Source organism: Lithobates pipiens, unplaced genomic scaffold, assembly GCF_037356315.1.
Source record: "Lithobates pipiens isolate NorthernLeopardFrog02 unplaced genomic scaffold, aLitPip1_a1.2 Scaffold_27, whole genome shotgun sequence".
Classification (NCBI taxonomy): domain Eukaryota; kingdom Metazoa; phylum Chordata; class Amphibia; order Anura; family Ranidae; genus Lithobates; species Lithobates pipiens.
Genome location: NW_027507788.1, coordinates 180,099,924 through 180,120,198, shown reverse-complemented (window position 1 = coordinate 180,120,198; position 20,275 = coordinate 180,099,924). Strand labels below are relative to the sequence as shown.

Genomic DNA, 20,275 nt, shown 5'->3' with positions numbered 1-20,275 from the left:
TCCTGATCCTTGTATTCTGTGTTTTCCACTCCTGATCCTTGTATTTTACATTTCCCACTCCTGATACCTGCATCCTGCATCACTCACTTCTTATTCCTGTTTTCTGCGTTTCCAACTCCTGATCCCTGTATTCTGAGTTACCCTCTCCCGATCATTGTATTCTGTGTTACCCACTCCTGATCTCTACATCCTGCATCACTCACTCCTGATCCCTCTTTTCTGCGTTTCCCACTCCTGATCCTTGTATTCTGCTTGACCCACTCCTGATCCCAGTATTCTGCGTTGCGCACTCCTGACCCCTGCAGTCTGTGTGTTATGCACTCTGGAACCCAAAGTAGAGTTGAATCAGCTTTTATTTAACTGTACCACTTTAAGAACCTCCCACTATTTTTCAGTTTTTCCAATGAATTGTGTAAAATGGGGGGCTGGTATTGTGGGTGTGACTACAAATGGGGGTGTAATATATGGGTGTAGTTTAAAAGCGCCCATGGTCAGTAAAAAAAATCTGGTAACGTTATCCCAGCATCTATGATCTGCCTGTATTGCAGAGATGCAGTGATGAAATCACTGGGTCTAAAATAAGGTGTATAGTGAAAACGGAAAGGTTTTATTTAAAAATATATGTCATCATTAGCATCTTGATGAAGGGAAGGCAAAATATAATTTAAATTAAACTTCAGCTTTAAATTACATATACTGTTTTTTTAATACTTCAAAACTGGTCTAAAGAGCTTGACTTTAATATTTGTCTATGGATTCTGTACATCTCTACATCTACATCTCTACAGTGTGTTCCCCTGACAGTCATCAAATAGATTCAAACTTTAACACTCTAGTTGTCTTTTTTAACAGACAGACAGCGATGGGTCTTAGGCTTCAACTTTGACGCAGCTGTTGGTCACGCGGGCTCCGAACCAGCCCTTCCAGAACACAGAGTCCTGACCGCCATGCTTGAACTGGACAAAGCGCACTCCAGGACCATAGCCAGAAAATGTGTGAGTGATCTGCAGTGAGAGAAGACAATAAAAAAAATTACATTAACGCAAGTAAACATTTAAGAAATCATACTGGAGAGTCCTCCAGCAGGGTAGAGTATTCCAGGAGGAGAGAGTTAAGCCCCCATACACACGATTGGACTTTCCGACAACAAAACGGCGGCATAGTGGTGTGGTGGTTAGCACTCTCACCTTGCAGTAAAAAAGGTTGCTGGTTCAAATCCCAACCACGACACTTCCTGCTTGGAGTTTGCATGTTCTCCCTGTGCCTGCGTGGGTTTCCTCCAGGTACTCCGGTTTCCTCCCACACTCCAAAGACATGCAGGTAGGTTAATTGGCCTCTGTCCAAAATTGGCCCTAGTAAATGAATGGTGACTTTCAATTGTGGGCTCCTTGAGGGCAGGGCCGGTGCTACCACTAGGCGGACTAGGCAAACGCCTAGGGCGCACTGCCACCTAGGGCGCCCGGCCACTGGTTATTTTATTCCTGCACTGTCCTTGCCATGTCAAGCAGCAGTGACCTCCCTCCCCCGCGCCGCTATGGCTTTCCGCTGATGTGTCCATACAGACAGTAATCCCCCCTCTCTGCTCTGCTATATCATGATGCAGCGAGCTAGTAACGATGTGTCCAGTTCAGCAACAAGCAACCCCCAGGGCGCTCTCTGTGTCAGTGTCAGGCAGCCCCCCCCCCTCTCTGCTCTCCGCTCTGACTCCAGCTCTCCCCTCTTGACTGTCATGACATGTCACATCCCGCAGATTCGCTGAGTCTGCTCTCTGCTACAGTGTGTGTCCATGTCAGTCCAGCAGCAAAGCCCCTCTGGCCCCGCCCCCCACGATCTCCTGGAACGGAGTATAGATGAGGATACATGCATCATGGGATACAGCATGGTGGCTGGCGGCAGCTCTCCGAGCCTGGGCTGGCTGGAACAGGAAGACTGGAAGAGGCACCGCAGGACACAGAACAGCAGGCAGCCTGGCAGGTACACAGGCAATGAGGCAATACAGCAGAGTTGGTGCCAGCGAGGAACAGGTGTTACTGGTGTGGTAAGTAAAAACTGTTGCTTCCTCTCTGACTTAAAGTGGTTCTGCACCTAAAAAAAAAATATTAAAAGCCAGCAGCTACTAATATTGCAGCTGCTGACTTTTAATAAAATCACACTTACCTGTCCCAGGGTCCAGCGATGTCGGCGGCAGATGACGAGCGATCGCTCGTCTCGCTGCTGCCGCCGCCGCCATCCTCTGTCAGGGAATCGGGAAGTGAAGCATGACGGCTTCACTGCCCGGTTCCCTACTGCGCATTCGCGAGTCTCTTATGGTCCCCCGCTGTGTCTCTGGGAACTGTATGTTTCCCAGAACACAACGGGGGGGGGGGCGTCTGCGGGGGTCTGCGGCGGTCTGGCCAGAAGTGGGTGCAGTTACCTGGATTATCCAGGTAACTGCACCCCCCTCCCCCCTGAAAGGTGCCAATTGTGGCACCGGAGGGGGGGAGGGATCAGATTAGCGGAACTTCCCCTTTAGGGTGAAGAACCGCTTTAATGAGATTGTATATGTGATGACAATGAAATGTAATTTAAAAATGTGTGTGAGTGTATATGTATTCTATTGACTGATCTACCAAATGTCCCCCCCCCCCCCCGAGTCTGTATTTGATGGGCACTGGTGAGGCGGCATTGATGGGTATTGGTGAAGCGATATTGATGGGCGCTGATGAGGCGGCATTGATGGGCGCTGGTGAAGCTGCATTGATGGACGCTGGTGAAGCTGCATTGATGGACGCTGGTGAGGCGGCACTGATGGACGCTGGTGAGGCGGCACTGATGGGTGCTGGTGAGACTGCATTCATAAGCGCTGGTGAAGAAGCATTGATGGGCGCTGGTGAAGCGGCATTGATAGCCGCTGGTGAGTCTGTATTTCATGGGCGCTGATGAGTCTGTATTTGATGGGTGCTGGTGAAGCGGCATTGATAGCCACTGATGAGTCTGTATTTGATGGGTGCTGGTGAAGTGGCATTGATGGGTGCTGGTGAGTCTGTATTTGATGGGCGCTGGTGAAGCGACATTGATGGGTGCTGGTGAGTCTGTATTTGATGGGCGCTGGTGAAGCGACATTGATGGGTGCTGGTGAGTCTGTATTTGATGGGCGCTGGTGAAGCGACATTGATGGGTGCTGGTGAGTCTGTATTTGATGGGCACTGGTGAAGCGGCATTGATAGCCGCTGGTGAGTCTGTATTTGATGGGTGCTGGTGAGGCTGTATTTGATAGGCACAAGTGAGATAGCATTTGATGGGCAGAGGTGAAGCTGCATTTAAAGGGCACTGGTGAAAATGTTTACAAATAAAAATCTACTATTTTATCGTTTATCGTTTTGAATTATTTGATCTAAAAGCTGGTTTGGGGGCAAAACTGTAAAATTTCCACAATTAGCTGGTCTAGCAAAGTGTCGCATGCAAAATAGTAGTGGTCATTAAAAAAGGTGGGGTGTACATGGCAAGGGCAAAGGGGGTGGAGTCAGGGGTGGGGCCAAGGGGGGCGGCAAAATGAGGTTTCGCCTAGGGCAGTGATGGCGAACCTTGGCACCCCAGATGTTTTGGAACTACATTTCCCATGATACTCTGGCACTCTGCAGTGTAGTGGAGCATCATGGGAAATGTAGTTCCAAAACATCTGGGGTGCCAAGGTTCGCCATCACTGGCCTAGGGTGTCAAAAATCCTTGCACCAGCCCTGCTTGAGGGAAGGAACCAATGTGAGTGTGCAATGTACAGGGATAGGGATAATTGTAGACACTCACTCAGGTTGAACTGGATGGACTGGTGTCTTTATTCAACCTTACTAACTATGAAACTATGAAAACCGTGGAATTTTGTCCGAAGGTTGTTGGCTCAAACTTGTCTTGCATACACACGGTCACACAAATGTTGGCCAACAATTACGAACGTAGTGGCGTACTAGACGTACTACGTGTTTTTTCAGCTCTTTAGTGCCACCTTTTGGGCTCCTTTTGCTAATTTCATGTTAGTAGAAGTTTGGTGAGTGTTGATTTGTGCTTTTAATTTTGTGCTTTTCAGTTTGTTCGTCAACCAGACATGTTGCGGAATCAGAGGAGATAACGTGTATTATTGGCCTTGGAGTTATTGCTTTGACATAATTTTTTTGGTTGAATAATGATTTGATTTGGTATATTTTCTAGATTTTTGGATGCATAGAATGTACTTTTTAGATAAGTACTATTGGCAAATAGCATGTCTAATTTTTTTAGTTTTTTTAATGCACAAATAAAAAAATAAACAAAAAAATACTGTATTTATCTGTGTATAACACGCACTTTTTTCCCCTTAAAATCAGGGGAAAATCATGAGTGTGTGTTATACGCTGATCCCCCACTGATCTGCGCTCTGTGGAGCACCGCCGACATTTGCCGAGCCGAGTGTATGGTGTACTCGGCTCCACTCGCAGTCACGCCCAGTCCCGCCTCCTAGCCTTTACGTCCCGTGGGACGGGGGCGTTACTGCGAGTGGAGCCGAGTACACGAGTACACTTGGCTCGGCTCGGTCTATGTCAGCGGCGAATGCGCTAAATTTAAAATGAAAACAAGCTGCAATTTTTTCCTTAAACTTGCCTCCTAAACTTGGGGTGTGTGTTATACGCCAATAAATACGGTAATATTATTCTTGATATCACTAGAAAAAAAAATCCTTTGAAAATTTGTTTGGAATAACTCCATCAGTATCACCAGCAAAGCAGCTTCATTATTATCCAATTAAAGAAGAGAATGTGCGCTGCATTTGGAGATTTCATAATTTTCCACGTCCCGAAAGTTAATTCTCCATTACGAACACTAGTTTACAAGACCGACAGCTTCTGCTTCCGAGCATTCGTGTTTGCACTTTGGACTTTTGTCAAACGGACTTGTGTACACACGATTGGAAAGTCCAACAACACACATTTGTTGCCGGAAAATTTGAGAACACGCTAGCCAACATTTGTTGCCAGAAAGTCCAACAACAAATGTTTGATGGAGCGTACACACGGTCGGACTTTCCGACAGCAAGCTCACATCCAACATTTCCAGTCGGAAAGTCCGATCGTATGTATGAGGCATAAAATAGAGGAAGGAGTAGAGACCTCCAGCAGTGCAGAGTATTTCAGGAGAGGCGAGTTAGGCACCTTTCACACTGAAGCGCTGCTAAAACAGCTAAAGTGCTGGTAGTTTTTGCGGTGCTTTAGTGGCGCTTTTGCTGTGCTTTTTGGGCACTTTTTTTTTAAGATCACATGACAACGTGACCTTAACCACTTCAATACAGGGCATTTTCATCCCCTTCCTGCCCAAGCCAATTTTCAGTTTTCAGCGCTGTCGCACTTTGAATGACAATTGCGCGGTCATGCGACACTGTACCCAAATTACATTTTTATCATTTTTTCCCCCACAAATATAGCTTTCTTTTGGTGGTATTTGGTCACCTCTGCGTTTTTATTTTTTGCGCTATAAAACAAAAGAAGAGTGATACGTTTGAAAAAAAAAAAAAACACAATATTTTTAAATTTTTGCTATAATAAATATCACAATTTAAGGTTTAGTTTAGGCCGCTATGTATTCTTCTACATATTTTTGGTAAAAAAAAACAAAAAAATCGCAATAAGCGTATATTTATTGGTTTGCACAAAAGTTGTAGCGTCTACAAAATAGGGGATAGATTTATGACATTTTTATTTTAGTATTATTTTTTTTTACTAGTAATAGCGGCGATCTGTGATTTTTATCATGATTGCGATATTGCGGTGGACACATCGGACACTTTTGACACCATTTTGGGATCATTGGCATGTATACATCGATCAGTGCTATAAAAATGCATTGATTACTGTATAAAATTTCACCGGCAGGGAAGGGGTTAACTAGGGGGTGATCAAAGGGTTAACTGTATGTCCTAGGGAGTGATTTTAACTGTAGGAGGAGGGGACTCACAAGGGCAGGAGACCAGCCGGTGTTCCTCTGTACTAGCATCACATGATCGGTCTCCTCTCCTCTGACAGGACGTGGATCTGTGTGTTTACACACACAGATCCACGGCCCTGCTCAGTTAACGGGCAATCGCGGGTGCCGGGTAGACATCGCAGCCGCTGGGCATGCGTATCAGGTCCCGAGTGACATGTGCGCCCCCCAGACGGCCGGGAAGACCAGGACGTCATATGATGCCTGCCCAGGATGGGAGATCCCATCTGCAGACGTCATATGACAAGGGGCGGGTACTGAAGTGGTTAAAAAATAAATAAAAAATAGACCCATTTTGCAGTGCTTTCAAATGGGCAGGGGCATTCATTTTAATGGGCAGGGGCATTTTTGAAGTGCTATTTATAGTGCCCCAAACATGTCCCAAAGATGCTGCTTGCAGGAATTTTTCTACCGTCCCGCAAGCGCATAGCCCCAGTGTGAAAGCACCCATTCAAATAAATGGGAGGGAGTTTTCAGGCGATTTTTGCTATTTTTAGCGCTAAAGCGCCTGAAAAACCATGTCAGTGTGAAAGGGGTCTTAGATAGAGAAAGGAGCAGAGTCATCCAGCAGTGCAGAGTATTTCAGTAAAGGAGAGTTGGATAGAGAAAGGCGCAAAGTTTCCCACCAGAGCAGAATATTTCAGGAGAGGAGAATTAGATCAAAATTAAATAAAAAATTTTTTTAATGCTGAGGAATCAGTGCTAGTTGGCTTTGCCATTCACAAAGCACTCACCTCTCTCCAGATGCTCTCCGTGGACTGTGGGATTGTGATGGTGTCACTCCTGTGTTCAGCAATGACATCACGGGTATCAGAGAGAAGCTCTACACAGAGGTCATACAGACAGCCTGCATCTGTCCGGCCACTGTACCTGCAAATTCACATAGACAGCCATATTATATATCGTAGAAGAGGCAACCTGTAGAAGTGATCTCTCTGTTCCCAGGACCAAAACTATTCACTCACTTTAGAGTAAAATCAGAAACCCATAGTTCAGAATCTTGTACTGATATATGTATCCTGCAATTGCTGATCTCCTTCTGAATGTGCTAATTGCCTGGTTATCATACTGATGCTCCTAGTATGCCATCCTTTCTGAGTATGCCAGCCAAATTACTGTCTTTTTCAGAAGAAGCCAGCTAATACAGTGTAGATATTTCCCTCGGTGTTAGTCTTCTTTAGAATGTCGGACTGCCTAAAACTGCCATTTCAATGTTTGATGAGTGCTGGAGGGTTATGACCACCTGATAGTCTCTTCTATCTTACGGGGTCTCTTTTGGTGAGATCCCTGTGCAGAGTTACTGAGTTTGAACACCTGTTTTGCCCCTTATGAGGGCTCCCACAATATCTGCATTGAGTTCCTGGGTCTGCACACCTGTTGTGTCCATTATGAGAGGTTCCCACCATCTTGTGCCAAGTTCCCAGATCTACACACCTTTTGTATCCTTTATGAGAGATTCCCACCATCCACATGCTCATTTCCCAAGTTTGCACTCCTTCTGTACCCATTACGAGGGGTTCCAACCATCCCTGTGCCGAGTTCCTGGGTCTGCACGTCTTCTGTGCCCATTATGACAGGTTTGCACCATCCCGTGCTAAGTTTCCAGGTCTGCACACAAGCTGTTCCCATTATGAGGACTTCCACCATCCCTGTGCCGAGTATAGGGATGAGCTTCGAGTTCGAGTCGAACTCATGTTCTACTCGAACATTGCCTGTTCGCCTGTTCAGCGAACAGTGAACAATTTGGGCTGTTCGCAGCAAATTCGAAAAGCCGGAACATCCTATACAAGTCTATGGGAGAAATCTAAAGTGCTAATTTTAAAGGGTAATATGCAGGTTACTGTCCTAAAAAGTGTTTGGGGACCCGGGTCCTGCCCCAGGGGACATGGATCAATGCAAAAAAAAGTTTTAAAAACTGCCGTTTTTTCAGGAGCAGTGATTTTAATAATGATTAAAGTGAAACAATAAAAGTGTAATATTCCTTTAAATTTCGTAGCTGGAGGGTATCTATAGTATGCCTGTGAAGGGGCGCATGTTTCTGCTGCTTAGAACTGTCCCTGCACAAAGTGTCATTTGTGCAGGAAAAAAAGTCTTTTAAAATCACTTGCGGCTATTGTCGGGTCCCGTAATACAGAGAACACTCAATGAGTGTTCTCTGCATTAGCCGACAATTCATTCATTCATTGATAAAAAAAAATAAAAAAAAAGCGTGGGGGTTCCCGTAAATTCAATTACCAGGCCCTTCAGGTCTGACATGGATATTAAGGGGAACCCCGTGTCAAATTAAAAAAAAAAATTGACGTGGGGGTCCCCCTAAATATCCATAACCAGACCCTTCAGGTCTGATATGGATATTAAGGGGAACCCCGCATCAAATTAAAAAAAAATTTACGTGGGGTCCCCCTAAAAATCCATATCAGACCCTTTATCCGAGCACGCAACCTGGCAGGCCGCAGGAAAAGAGGGGGGGACGAGAGAGCGGCCCCCCCTCCCTCCTGAACCGTACCAGGCCACATACCCTCAACATTGGGAGGATGCTTTGGGGGTCTGTGACCCCTCAAAGCACCTTGTCCCCATGTTGATGAAGACAAGGGCCTCATCCTCACAACCCTGGCCGTTGGTTGTGAGGGTCTGCGGGCGGGGGGCTTATCAGAATCTGGAAGCCCCCTTTAACAAGGGGACCCCCAGATCCCGGCCCCCCCCCTGTTTGAAATGGTAAGGAGGTACAAAAGTACCCCTACCATTTCACAAAGAAAGTGTCAAAATGGTTAAATAAGACAAACACACTTTTGAAAAATTCCTTTATTAAAAATAAAAAAAATAAAAAAAAGATTCCAGCGGTGCTAATCCACTCTTGCTATCCAGCGACGGGTCTCCGGGGTCCAGCGATTGATGATCATATCCAGCGACGGGGATCTCTCAGTCCAGCGCTGTCCATACATCCTTCTTCTGTCTCCACTGCGGAGACACTGCAGAAAGCCCAGCGCTGACGTTTCTTATATTAGGAGGGCGGGGCCACCCGTCACCTGACCCCGCCCCCTCTGACGCTGGTGAAGGGAGCCAGGGGTTCCCCAGTGACGTATGGGTGACCCCGCCCCCTCTGATGTAACGGAAACCTGCGTTACATCAGAGGGGGCGGGGTCACCTACACGTCACTGGGGAACCCCTGGCTTCCCTCTCCAGCGTCAGAGGGGCGGGGTCAGGTGACGGGTGGCCCCGCCCTCCTAATATAAGAAACGTCAGCGCTGGGCTCTCTGCAGTGTCTCCGGAGTGGAGACAGAAGACGGATGTATGGACAGCGCTGGACTGAGAGATCCCCCATCGCTGGATATGATCATCCATCGCTGGACCCCGGAGACCCGTCGCTGGATAGCAAGAGTGGATTAGCACCGCTGGAATCTTTTTTTTATTTTATTTATTTTTAATAAAGGAATTTTTCAAAAGTGTGTTTGTCTTATTTAACCATTTTGACACTTTCTTTGTGAAATGGTAGGGGTACTTTTGTACCCCCTTACCATTTCAAACAGGGGGGGGGCCGGGATCTGGGGGTCCCCTTGTTAAAGGGGGCTTCCAGATTCTGATAAGCCCCCCGCCCGCAGACCCTCACAACCAACGGCCAGGGTTGTGAGGATGAGGCCCTTGTCTTCATCAACATGGGGACAAGGTGCTTTGAGGGGTCACAGACCCCAAAAGCATCCTCCCAATGTTGAGGGTATGTGGCCTGGTACGGTTCAGGAGGGAGGGGGGGCGCTCTCTCGTCCCCCCCCCACTTTTCCTGCGGCCTGCCAGGTTGCGTGCTCGGATAAAGGGTCTGATATGGATTTTTAGGGGGACCCCCACGTCAATTTTTTTTTAATTTGATGCGGGGTTCCCCTTAATATCCATATCAGACCTGAAGGGTCTGGTTATGGATATTTAGGGGGACCCCCACGTCAATTTTTTTTTACATTTGACACGGGGTTCCCCTTAATATCCATGTCAGACCTGAAGGGCCTGGTAATTGAATTTAGGGGAACCCCCACGCTTTTTTTTTTTTTTTTTATCAATGAATGAATGGTCGGCTAATGCAGAGAACACTCATTGAGTGTTCTCTGTATTACGGGACCCGACAATAGCCGCAAGTGATTTTAAAAGACTTTTTTTCCTGCACAAATGACACTTTGTGCAGGGACAGTTCTAAGCAGCAGAAACATGCGCCCCTTCACAGGCATACTATAGATAGCCCCAAGCTACGAAATTTAAAGGAATATTACACTTTTATTGTTTCACTTTAATCATTATTAAAATCACTGCTCCTGAAAAAACAGACGTTTTTAAAACTTTTTTTTGCATTGATCCATGTCCCCTGGGGCAGGACCCGGGTCCCCAAACACTTTTTAGGACAGTAACCTGCATATTACCCTTTAAAATTAACACTTTAGATTGTGAACGTTCGAGTCCCATAGACTTTAATAGGGTTCTAAAGTTCACACGAAGTTTAGGTCTGTTCGCAGGTTCTGGTGCGAACCGAACAGGGGGGTGTTCGGCTCATCCCTAGCCGAGTACCTAGGTGTGTAAATCTGCTGTGCCCATTATGAGGGGTTCTCACCAGGCACTACCTATACCAGAAATATTACTTTGAGGTGAATGGACTTCTTAGCTACAGCTGTCTCAGCATTTGCATACAATTACAGAAATATGATTTTTAAAAGTTAGCGCACATTGATGAGAGTTTAAATTACCATTTACATCCAAATAGCTAAAATCTACAGTTCCCCATTAAAAGTTTTTCCTGGGCAGAGTTCAGTCATTCCTTCGATTATATTGTTGTGTGATTGCAGCCTGATCCCTGACATTGTGACTGCTTGACCTCCCTTTTGATTAGTGTCTACACCTGTTCTGACCTTGATTCATTGATTGTACCTAGATGATAATGATGTGATGGTCTCATGCTCACTGGGCAATTAGTGTCAAGATGAGTGCCTGGAATGCAGACTTGTGTTACAGATATTCTTCCCTGGGAGCATACTGCCCTAAACGTTACTACCACTTAGTGCACCACTGGACAGTGCACTAAGTGCACCCTCCCCTGGCCTGGCAAGGGTGAGTCAGGAACAGCTGAGTAATTAGGCCCGAAGCCTAGGAGGTCTTGAGCTCGGTGTCTACATGAGGCCCTGGGCTCAGGGAGCCACACAGAGAACAGGGAACTGGAAAGAAGAAATTATGCTTTGGGATGGAGTACCAGAGGTGACTCTGCAACGTAGGTCCTATGGAGGGGGAACTCACGGAGAGCCAGAGAAAGCATTGACGGAATTACTAGCTGCTTCTACTAATGAAGATGCTGTTGCTAATGGAAACTGGCCCTTCTAAAAAGGGCAGGTGGCTGGTTTCAGCATAAAGGCCCATTTTGCCTGTACTGAGGTCTATTGATGGAGTCTGAGTCCACATGTCAGTAACGGGTGTTCAAAATTCCCTACCTCTCTCCCGATCATTGCTGTGAAGAATAAAATTCTTCTAAAAGTCCATAAAGTGACTGCACCCAATGAGTTTCACATTCCTCATCTTCCAGCCATGGACTCAGCCCTGAGAAAATGCTAGCCTTCCTTGTAACTGGGGGGACCATCATGCCTCTAGGGGTGGGGGTGCCACACCTACAGTTGGTTTTCTTTAGAAAGCAGCTACAGACTGTTTAGAAAAACCTGTCCCATGCTGCCATGCAGTAAAAAAGGACCCTTCCCTATGTGGAAGCAGTGTACTTTCCACAGGAGGTCCAACACACCCCTGATTAGTCAGAACTAGGGTGCTAAAATCAGCAGAAAGCATGAGGTTTGGGATTGCAGAGCTTTATGCCTTACAAAGTCTAAGAAAAGTGGGATTCCGGTAAGAACTTACCAGTCACTGACCACAATGTTGGGCTGCTCGTTGTCTAAGACCTCCTCCGAAAAGCCTTCAGCGACCAGATCAATGAGCTGAGACTTGCTGCACCATCTGCAATCAGAAGAGACCCCCAGAACATCAATCATAAATGTATTATTCAGTAAAACAGTATTAAGAAATAGATTGTCATGTTTGGAAGACCCACACTGCTGGATAAACTAGACATGGACATGGATAGGCAGGTGCTAGGGGAAGGATCTTTGAAAATATGGATTATACAAATGTCCCAGGCTTAGTAGCCATCATTAATGCAAGATATGGACAACTTGGTGTTAGCCATCAGGGTTTGGGGTGCAATGAGAGACTATATCCATCAAGATACATTGAAAAGCCAAAAAGATACCAAAAAAAATCTACAATGGTGTACCAGAGATGTAAAAAGTTGCATTTTGGCTGTAAACCAATGACCCTGTATTCACAGTTGAATACACAACTCTGTATTAAGGTTGTATCTAGGCTTCAAACTGGTTGGTTTGGATGGACAGTTGCATAAAGTGCTCTATATCTATAAAGTATCTGGGCTATAAAACAACAGCCCTGGGTGGATAGTTGGATATATGAATTTATTTTTATGTAGCGCAGACAATCTAGACAGATCCCAAGTATGGATGGGCGAACAGTTCGGCACGAACTTTGGTTGTTTGGATGTTCGGTGAACAGCGAACAATATGCGGTGTTCAGGGAAAATGTGAACGTCACCGGAACACCGTTAAAGCTATGGAACACTAACATTAAAAATCAAAAGTGCTCATTTTAAAGGCTTATTATATGCAAGTTATTTTCATAAAAAGTGTATGAGGGACCTGGGTCCTGCCCCAGGGGACATGTATCAATGCAGTTTTTTTTTTTAACGGCCATTTTTTCGGGAGCAGTGATTTTTTTTTTAATGCTTAAAGTGAAACAATAAAGATGAAATATTCCTTTAAATGTCATGCCTGGGGGTTGTCTATAGTATGTCTGTAAATAGGCGCATTTTCCAGTGTTTAGAACAGTACCACAGCAAAATTAAATTTCTAAAAGGAAAAATTGCCATTTAAAACTGATCGTGACTAATGTATTGTCGGGTCTCAGCATATAGACAAAACTCATTAAAAACAGGGCATGGGTTCCCCCCCAATCCATCACCAGGCCCTTTGAGTCTGGTATGAATATTAAGGAGAACCCCGAACCAAAAGGGGTCACGAGGGGGACGGGGTCACCCATTTACGTCACCAGGTGGCCTTCCCTCAGCTATACAACAGCTGTCACCCAGAAGAAGTGGCACTCGGCGGGAGCCTCCCATGGGGGCGGAGGTGTTGCACATTTTTTTTTCTTCTTTTTCAGTCTGTTGGCCAGCATGAATTTACATCGCTGGACATTTTTATTTTTTTATTTTTTAATAAAGGACTTGTCCCAAGCGGTCTCTTGTCTTTACCATTTTTGACACTTTTTTTGTGAAATGGTAGGGGTACAATGTACCCCATTCCAAATTCATATGGGGGGGCGGGATCTGTTTTTAGGATGCAGCTATAAACCAGAGGCTCTGGATGGACATTTGGATACATGGTTCTATATTTAGGCTGCGTCTGGGGTACAAACCAAAAGTTTGGATGGCCAGTTGGATAATTGACTCTGTATTTAAGCTACATCTGGGCTACAAACCAATGGTTCTGATGAGCAGTTGGATACATGTGTAGCAGATGGCATTTTGGACAAAATGTCATACGCATGTAAATTTAGTTTTTGCCTCAGAACAGTAGGGGTTCTGAGGGTTTATTACATAGCTTGGCCTTAACATCAGTCTGGCCAGGCTGTGTTTGGAAGTTCTGCCTGGTCATGTGAACAGTGAGGTGCAGTGTTTAGGTATCAGCCTTCTCTGAACCAATCAGTGGGAGTGCCGGGGCCCGCTGAGGAGTCTGGGAAGGGGTACTTAAGAGGTGTGGGTCACGTGTTCAGGAGAGGAGTTTGTGAGACCCGTGTGGTCTGTTCTGGTTCCAGGACCGGGGTAGCCCCGTGATGGGTCCCGGTCATGGGGTGTTCGACATCCCGCAACATGTTTCTGTCAGAGGCCCCTAATAGACCTGCCTGGTCTGGGGTAGGGTTCCGCTGTTCCCAAGTCTCAGAACCGGCTTGTCCGAGGCGCAGTAACTGAGGGAGGATTCAAGGTGTCCGGGTGTGCTCTCAGCTTGGAGAGGCGCCAAAGCTCGTGGAAGTGACTGAGGGAGGACTCTTCGGAGGAAGGCCGGCAAGTGGCATCCAAAGAAGTGCCTGGTTACTGAGTTGGGAAGGACATTGACGAATCCACGCTTTTCCAGTACCATTGAGGAGACAGAGAACGTTCCAGGTACTGAGGAAAAAGGTTCCCGTTCACCCTTAGTTACAACTTGTACACGTTCATAGGATTACTTCAAGTTTGAGTCAACGTGCTGACTGCCATGATCTCTGGCTAGAGATCTGTTCAGCCTTGAGGTACCCAGCTGGGAGTGGCTACTCTCTGGGTGGAATTAGAGACTTTGCTAGACCTGCAGTTCAAGGTGCCCGAGTTCTTCACTCGTGCCCTCTGTTCCCATGAGAGACTGTGTTATTGGATGTTACTACCGCAAAATAAAACCTTTTGAAAGGGACTTTTATCTGTGTCAGTGTTCAAGTCGTTGGGTATCAACCCTGGGAGCCCCTACACGTGGAAGAGCAGGCCAAGAGAAGGCAACTGGTAAGCCCAATAAGTCAAGGCCGCCCTGCAACGGGTTATGGCCACTACATATGGCTCTGATTTTAGGCTGTATCTGGCCTACAAACCAATGGTTTTAATGGGCAGTTGGATAAATGGCTCTATATATATGATGTGTCTGAGCTATAAACCAATGGTTTGGATGGGCAGTTGGATAAATGTCTCTATATTTGGATGCATCTGGTCTATGAACCAATGACTCTTGGTGGACAGTTGATTAAATGGCTCTACCTTTAGGATGTGTCTGGGCTATTAACCAGCAGCTCTGGATGGACAGTTGGATAAATGGCTCTGTATTCAGACAGTACTTGAATGATGGTTAGCCTCTGGGGCATAAGGGAATCATTTGCGTGTGTCTACACCCACTACCCTTAAATGAGAAGTAAGCCCCATGTCTTTTGGGATTTGTTTAATTTGTGGATTTGTAGTATTGCACTTCATGGTATAAATCCAGCACACATGAACACTTTTATCATCTCTAAAACACAGGACCTGCAAAGGCATAAATGGACATCAATCAACGATGATTAAAGATTTTCTGCCAGAGTTTGTCAGAGAAAATTATTCAGGTTTGGGTGGAAAGTAGTCAGAACTCCGGCAAAAGGGAATGCAAATGAGGTTGCAAGAGCGGAGCTATACAGACAGTATTGGGTGGATTACTCCTAAACTACTATATGTGACAGTCACAATAAGACCCACTACTGCACTTGATAGCCCAGGAGGTGAGGGGCGGAGCTAGCTCTCCTCACTTCCTGAGGATTTACACCTAATAGCCAAATCTCTGTGTGAAGGTAACATTATAGTTTCTCTTTTACAACATACCTAGCAGACAACAAGCCTGCCAAAGTAAAGAAGCAAGATAACTTTTGAAGAAAACTATAAAAAGACAATAAGCTCACTCAAAGGATGAAGCAAAATATTTCTGGACACCGTCATCTGGAAATGATGCTCCGCAGTCTCCGGGAACCTCTTCCACCTTCCAGCCATCTCCTCCATTCTCACCAATTTCCCAGAATTCAAATTCCTCTGCAGAAGAAATTTTTTACCTTTGTGATATACTGAAATGTGGCCAAAACAGATCAGGTTTATTCCAGGCTGAAAAACATGCAAAAAAAAAAAATGTAATTGAGAAGATCCGACTCACCGTCTCCACATCCATTTTTAATGAGATTTCTCGCCATCTTGTTTTACAGGTAGATGTTTTGTCAGCTTATTTTGGTATAGCAACTACTTCCACCTGGAGCCTTTGAAGATCCTACCCAACCACTCCGAAGCCTGGAAATTAAAATGATTTATTCAGATGAAGCCAACAGTGGGGATGAGTGGAGTAAAGGTATATGTATCTTGTCCATCGCAACTATGTTATGGCACAAGAACAGGTCCAGAATAGAAGAAAGGAGTTTCTATAACCGTCAAAAAGCATTTTAAGCCCATTGCACTCTTATAAACCTCTAAAAACCATCCTAATTTTTCCTTCCCTATTGACTTGAGTGAACTGCACTAAAATGGCCAAATCTTGCCAAAATCTACAGAGGTCTTGAAGGCCGGTGTTGGTGCCAGTGTGCTCATGATGAAGTTCTTCAGGACGAATGACCTTTTCCCCTCCCTGATGAGACTGTATTTGGGCCTGAAGATTGACCACTCTGCCCTAAGAACTGTTTCCTAGTAGGAAGGGGTGAAAGTCACATGCTTCCCAGTACCAGGCACTAATATATTCAAGGCCTAATTTCTTCAGGCCTGAAGATTGGCTACTTGTTTTTAAGAACTGCATCCTGGTTGGAAGGGGCGAAGATCACATGCTTCCCCTTATCGGGTACTATTATCTTTAAGAGGACAATGCATCATGGAGCACACTAAAAAGGTAAGTAGATATGTGTAGGGGGAAAAGGCTTCTTCAAGAGACCCTTGTCTCAGTGATGAAATTCTTCAGGGTTATTGACCTTCTCCCTCCCTCACAGGACTGTGTTCGGGCCTAGAGATTGGCCTCTTGGCCCTAAGAACTGCATCCTGAGAAGAAGTGGTGAAGGCCACATTCTTCCCTATATTGGGCACTAATATCTTCAAGGCCTAATATCTTCTGGCCTAAAGATTGGCCACTGGGCCCTAAAAACGGCATCCTGAGAGGAAGGGGGGGGGAGGGAAAAAAAAAATCACATGCTTTTCCATACCAGACACTAATATCTTCAAGGCCTAACATCTTTGAGTCTAGAGATTGGCCACTTGGCCCTAAGAACTGCATCTTGGGAAGAAGGGTGAAGATCACACGCTTCCCTATACTGGGTACTAATATCTTCAAGAGGATAAGGCAGCATGAAGCATAGGGAAGGCAAGTAGGTGTTTGTGGGGGAAGGGATGTTTCAAGAGAACCTGTCACTTTGCCGTGAATGGACAAAGTGACAGATTCTCTTTAAAACCTTTTTTTATTGCAATCTGTGCCCTCAGTGAGGAGATATGCCCTCAATTCCTGTTTTATTCCCCCTCTTCTCAGTGACACCCCGTGTCACATTTAGCACATATAACCAAGTCAAGAAGTGAAGGAAAATCAGTAAAGCATCACAGCACTAAAAACTGGACAGAGGTTGCAAAAAAGCAACCTCTGCCCAGTTTTTAGTGCTGTGATGCTTTTCTGCAAATTAGGGCAGTTTATGACTACAGCTGTTCACGGCTAGGGGTCATCTTCTGTTACTCTGAAAGACAGAAGCGGATCAAAGCATTTAATGGAAACGGCCAATCACATTGCTCAGCCAGTGTGTTGGGGATATAACATGTTGTTCAGTCTTGTCTCAGTGTGTGATTATGAAGGCACTAAGGTCTAGGAAACATGGGACTCTGAATATTTACTAATGTTGTCATATATACTCTGTTGGATTTTGTCATCTGTTGCAAGACTTTGTTCTGTGTTGGAAGTCAATAAAGTGCATCTCTCTGGAAGAATTGGGTTGCTGCGGCAGAGTACTTACGCCATCATTCTAATAACTACTAATTAATTATCTACCCAATATATAATATATCACTACAACGCCCTAATCTGTAAAATGTTCCTGCTGAACATACAGAGCGCAGGAATACATAGTATGAAAATTTTAAATAAGTTGCATAACCACCAAATCAACCCAACATGTTTCAACTTATACAAAGTCTTCATCAGGGAATAAAGAAGTGGAAGCAATCAGAAATATGTACGTAACCAAAAGACCAGACCGAGGCCATCAAGAATGACTAAGTAGTGTGTGACATTCAGTTATTAGCCCAATAGGGGCTCCAGGTCCCACAGAGGATAAATTGGCATCAGAGAGGCAATAGAGGCATATCACTCAGTTTTTTTATCGACTACTTTTCTGCTTATCCCTACCTGCTATATCTGCTACTGGACCCTGGCTTGCTCACCTGCTGAAGGGACTAGCCTGAGGACCGCGATCTGGTACTAACATGCTGAAAAATCTATCTCCACCATCATGAGCTCTGGTGAATACTGGCTAGTACTTAGACTCCGCACCTCAAGTGAGCTCACATCATTTGCCAGGATGACCTGCTTCTGTACTTGTCCAGCTGGACAGTGGGAGCCTCTATTGCTATAGTTACTGGGCTCCAAGCCTCACTCCAGATTGTATTACCACAGCTCCCTATGGAAGCCAAAAGGGCATTTTGAAGTTGAAAGGTTGTTATATATGTTCCTAATGAACTGACTGAAATGTTATCAGTGGGTGACCCTGACGGTAAACATACCTTCACAAAAACAAAAACAAACAAAACGGGTGGAAAATTGTTGACCAAACAGTGCCTGAACCTGCTCAGATACAAGCATTGTCTTGGTATTTCAATGCCTGGCAGTGCCAACTGTCCGAATACAATAGCCTCAGCAGGAGAATCCTCCATCCACACTATTCAGTATGGATGAAGAAATCTGTTAGACCCCATTCACACTAGTGCAACTTTTTTTGTGACTTTGGACACCATGACAAGTGGCACCCCATGTTTTTCAGTGATAACCATTTGTATAACGACTTCAAAGTAGTTCATGCAATACTTTGGTTCGACTTTCATGCAACTTGATGGCCATAGACTTCAGTGTTAAAAAGTTGGATGAAAGTAGTTTGTGAATGTTTTACATGCAACAGTGGTGCAACAGGAGGTCTAACTTAGCAGAGGGACAAGAAGCCACATCCAAGTCACACTCATCCAGTTGCATCGGAGTTGCGTCGTACAAGTGTGAATGAAGCTTTTAGATTTCTTCCGTTCAGCCCGCATATTGAATTCTATGGTATATGGCCAGCTTAATGCTGACTGGACAAAGGCAGGAGGATGTCTTTCCAAGAAAAACTCCAAGTAGGAAACATCTGCCTGTATTGAAGTGGTGTGTGCATGGGCAATAACTCACTCTTTTTTCTTTTAATGGATAAAGGAAGTATTGGTCAAGATACACAGAGAATTTCCAACATTGGAAGTTCGGACTCATTTTCATTATATCCCAGACAGTGTCACTTTAGGCCCTGGGGTTGTGGTGGATCTTGCAGCCAGCTGATGGCCTTATCTGAAATCAGCACAGGGCTTGGACAGGTGTATTGTTCGGCTCTCCATCACCTTGGCTGGTGTGATTTCAACTAAGGATTGAGGCCTCACACAGCCCTCCACATTTATTAAGCTGCACAATGAAGAAGTTCAACTTTTCCAACAGAAAGGGGAGGCCCGAAATAAAAGACAGAAAGGAAATAGATGAAGGGCCGGGCATGACAGATGTGGAGAGTGAAAGCAACTATAGGGTTAAGAAATAGAATTGGAAGAGGAAGGGGAGGAGCCATTGGAGAGAGGAACAGAAAGGGGTGGGAGGTTATATATAGAGTGGGGCGGGGACTCCCGGCAAACGAAGAGAGGACAGCAGGGAGAAAGTTTCCCACCCACCCTCCCTTTATTGTCTACGAAATGTGGTTCTTTTTGCTGTGTTTTCTTTTGTGTGTGTGTTTGTCTGTGTGCTTTCTCTTGCAGGGTAAAGGTGATACGGGTCGTCATAGCAGCAGTAACGGCGGAGTCTTTGGTCTTTGATGGTGGCAAGAAAACAGATGTGATGGAAGTGGTGGGGGGCTCATAGGTGGTATGTGCCCCCCTTTGGTGTATTCCAGCGGAAGGGTAGGCTGGAATACGGGATTGGTTTGCACTGCGGGAAAGGGGGTTGTCTCCGGGCTGATAAACGGCTGGAGGCCTGGTATGGTGAAATTTGGTCCCGCAGCGTACTGGTGGAAAAAGTGTTAAGTGGATAAGGTGAAGTCGGGGTACCGTCAAAGACCAACAGACTGGGAGTTTCGAAATTGTCGTTACAAAAAGGTGTATATATATTTAATTGAAGTTATTTGAGTTTGATTTTGAGATTGGTTAATAAAGGCGGCTATGGCCATTTTACACTCCAAACTCCGTGTGGTCTATTTATTAAGGATAAGAGGGGGAAAGTAAAGGGGTAATAGGTAAAAAGGGGGTTGGAAGAAGTAAAAGGTAATTAGGGGGAAGTTGGTGATATCTTGAATACATTTGTCATGTTTTAAATAAAATTACATTTTTAAAATTGAAAATGAATGAAATTGATTCTGTAGAATACAAATAACAGATATATAAATGTATTTACGTTTCCAGTTTTTAACTCCTAAAATCAGATGTAATTCTGCATGTCCTGGGGGC

At 45.2% G+C, this 20,275-nt stretch overlaps 1 protein-coding gene across 1 annotated transcript in view; it reads right to left on the bottom strand.

Moving 5' to 3' along the window:
* Positions 1 to 586: 586 nt before the first annotated feature.
* Positions 587 to 20,275, bottom strand: part of LOC143934391 (F-box only protein 2-like) — a 29,635-nt gene continuing 9,946 nt past the window's right edge. The window contains exons 2-6 of the mRNA XM_077457959.1: positions 15,753 to 15,883; positions 15,508 to 15,634; positions 11,857 to 11,952; positions 6,720 to 6,855; positions 587 to 1,004 (exon numbers count right to left, since the gene is read on the bottom strand). Of these exons, the coding sequence (XP_077314085.1) occupies positions 870 to 1,004; positions 6,720 to 6,855; positions 11,857 to 11,952; positions 15,508 to 15,634; positions 15,753 to 15,789 (531 nt within the window). The 5' untranslated portion in view covers positions 15,790 to 15,883 and the 3' untranslated portion in view covers positions 587 to 869. The remainder of the gene's footprint in view (positions 1,005 to 6,719; positions 6,856 to 11,856; positions 11,953 to 15,507; positions 15,635 to 15,752; positions 15,884 to 20,275) is intronic.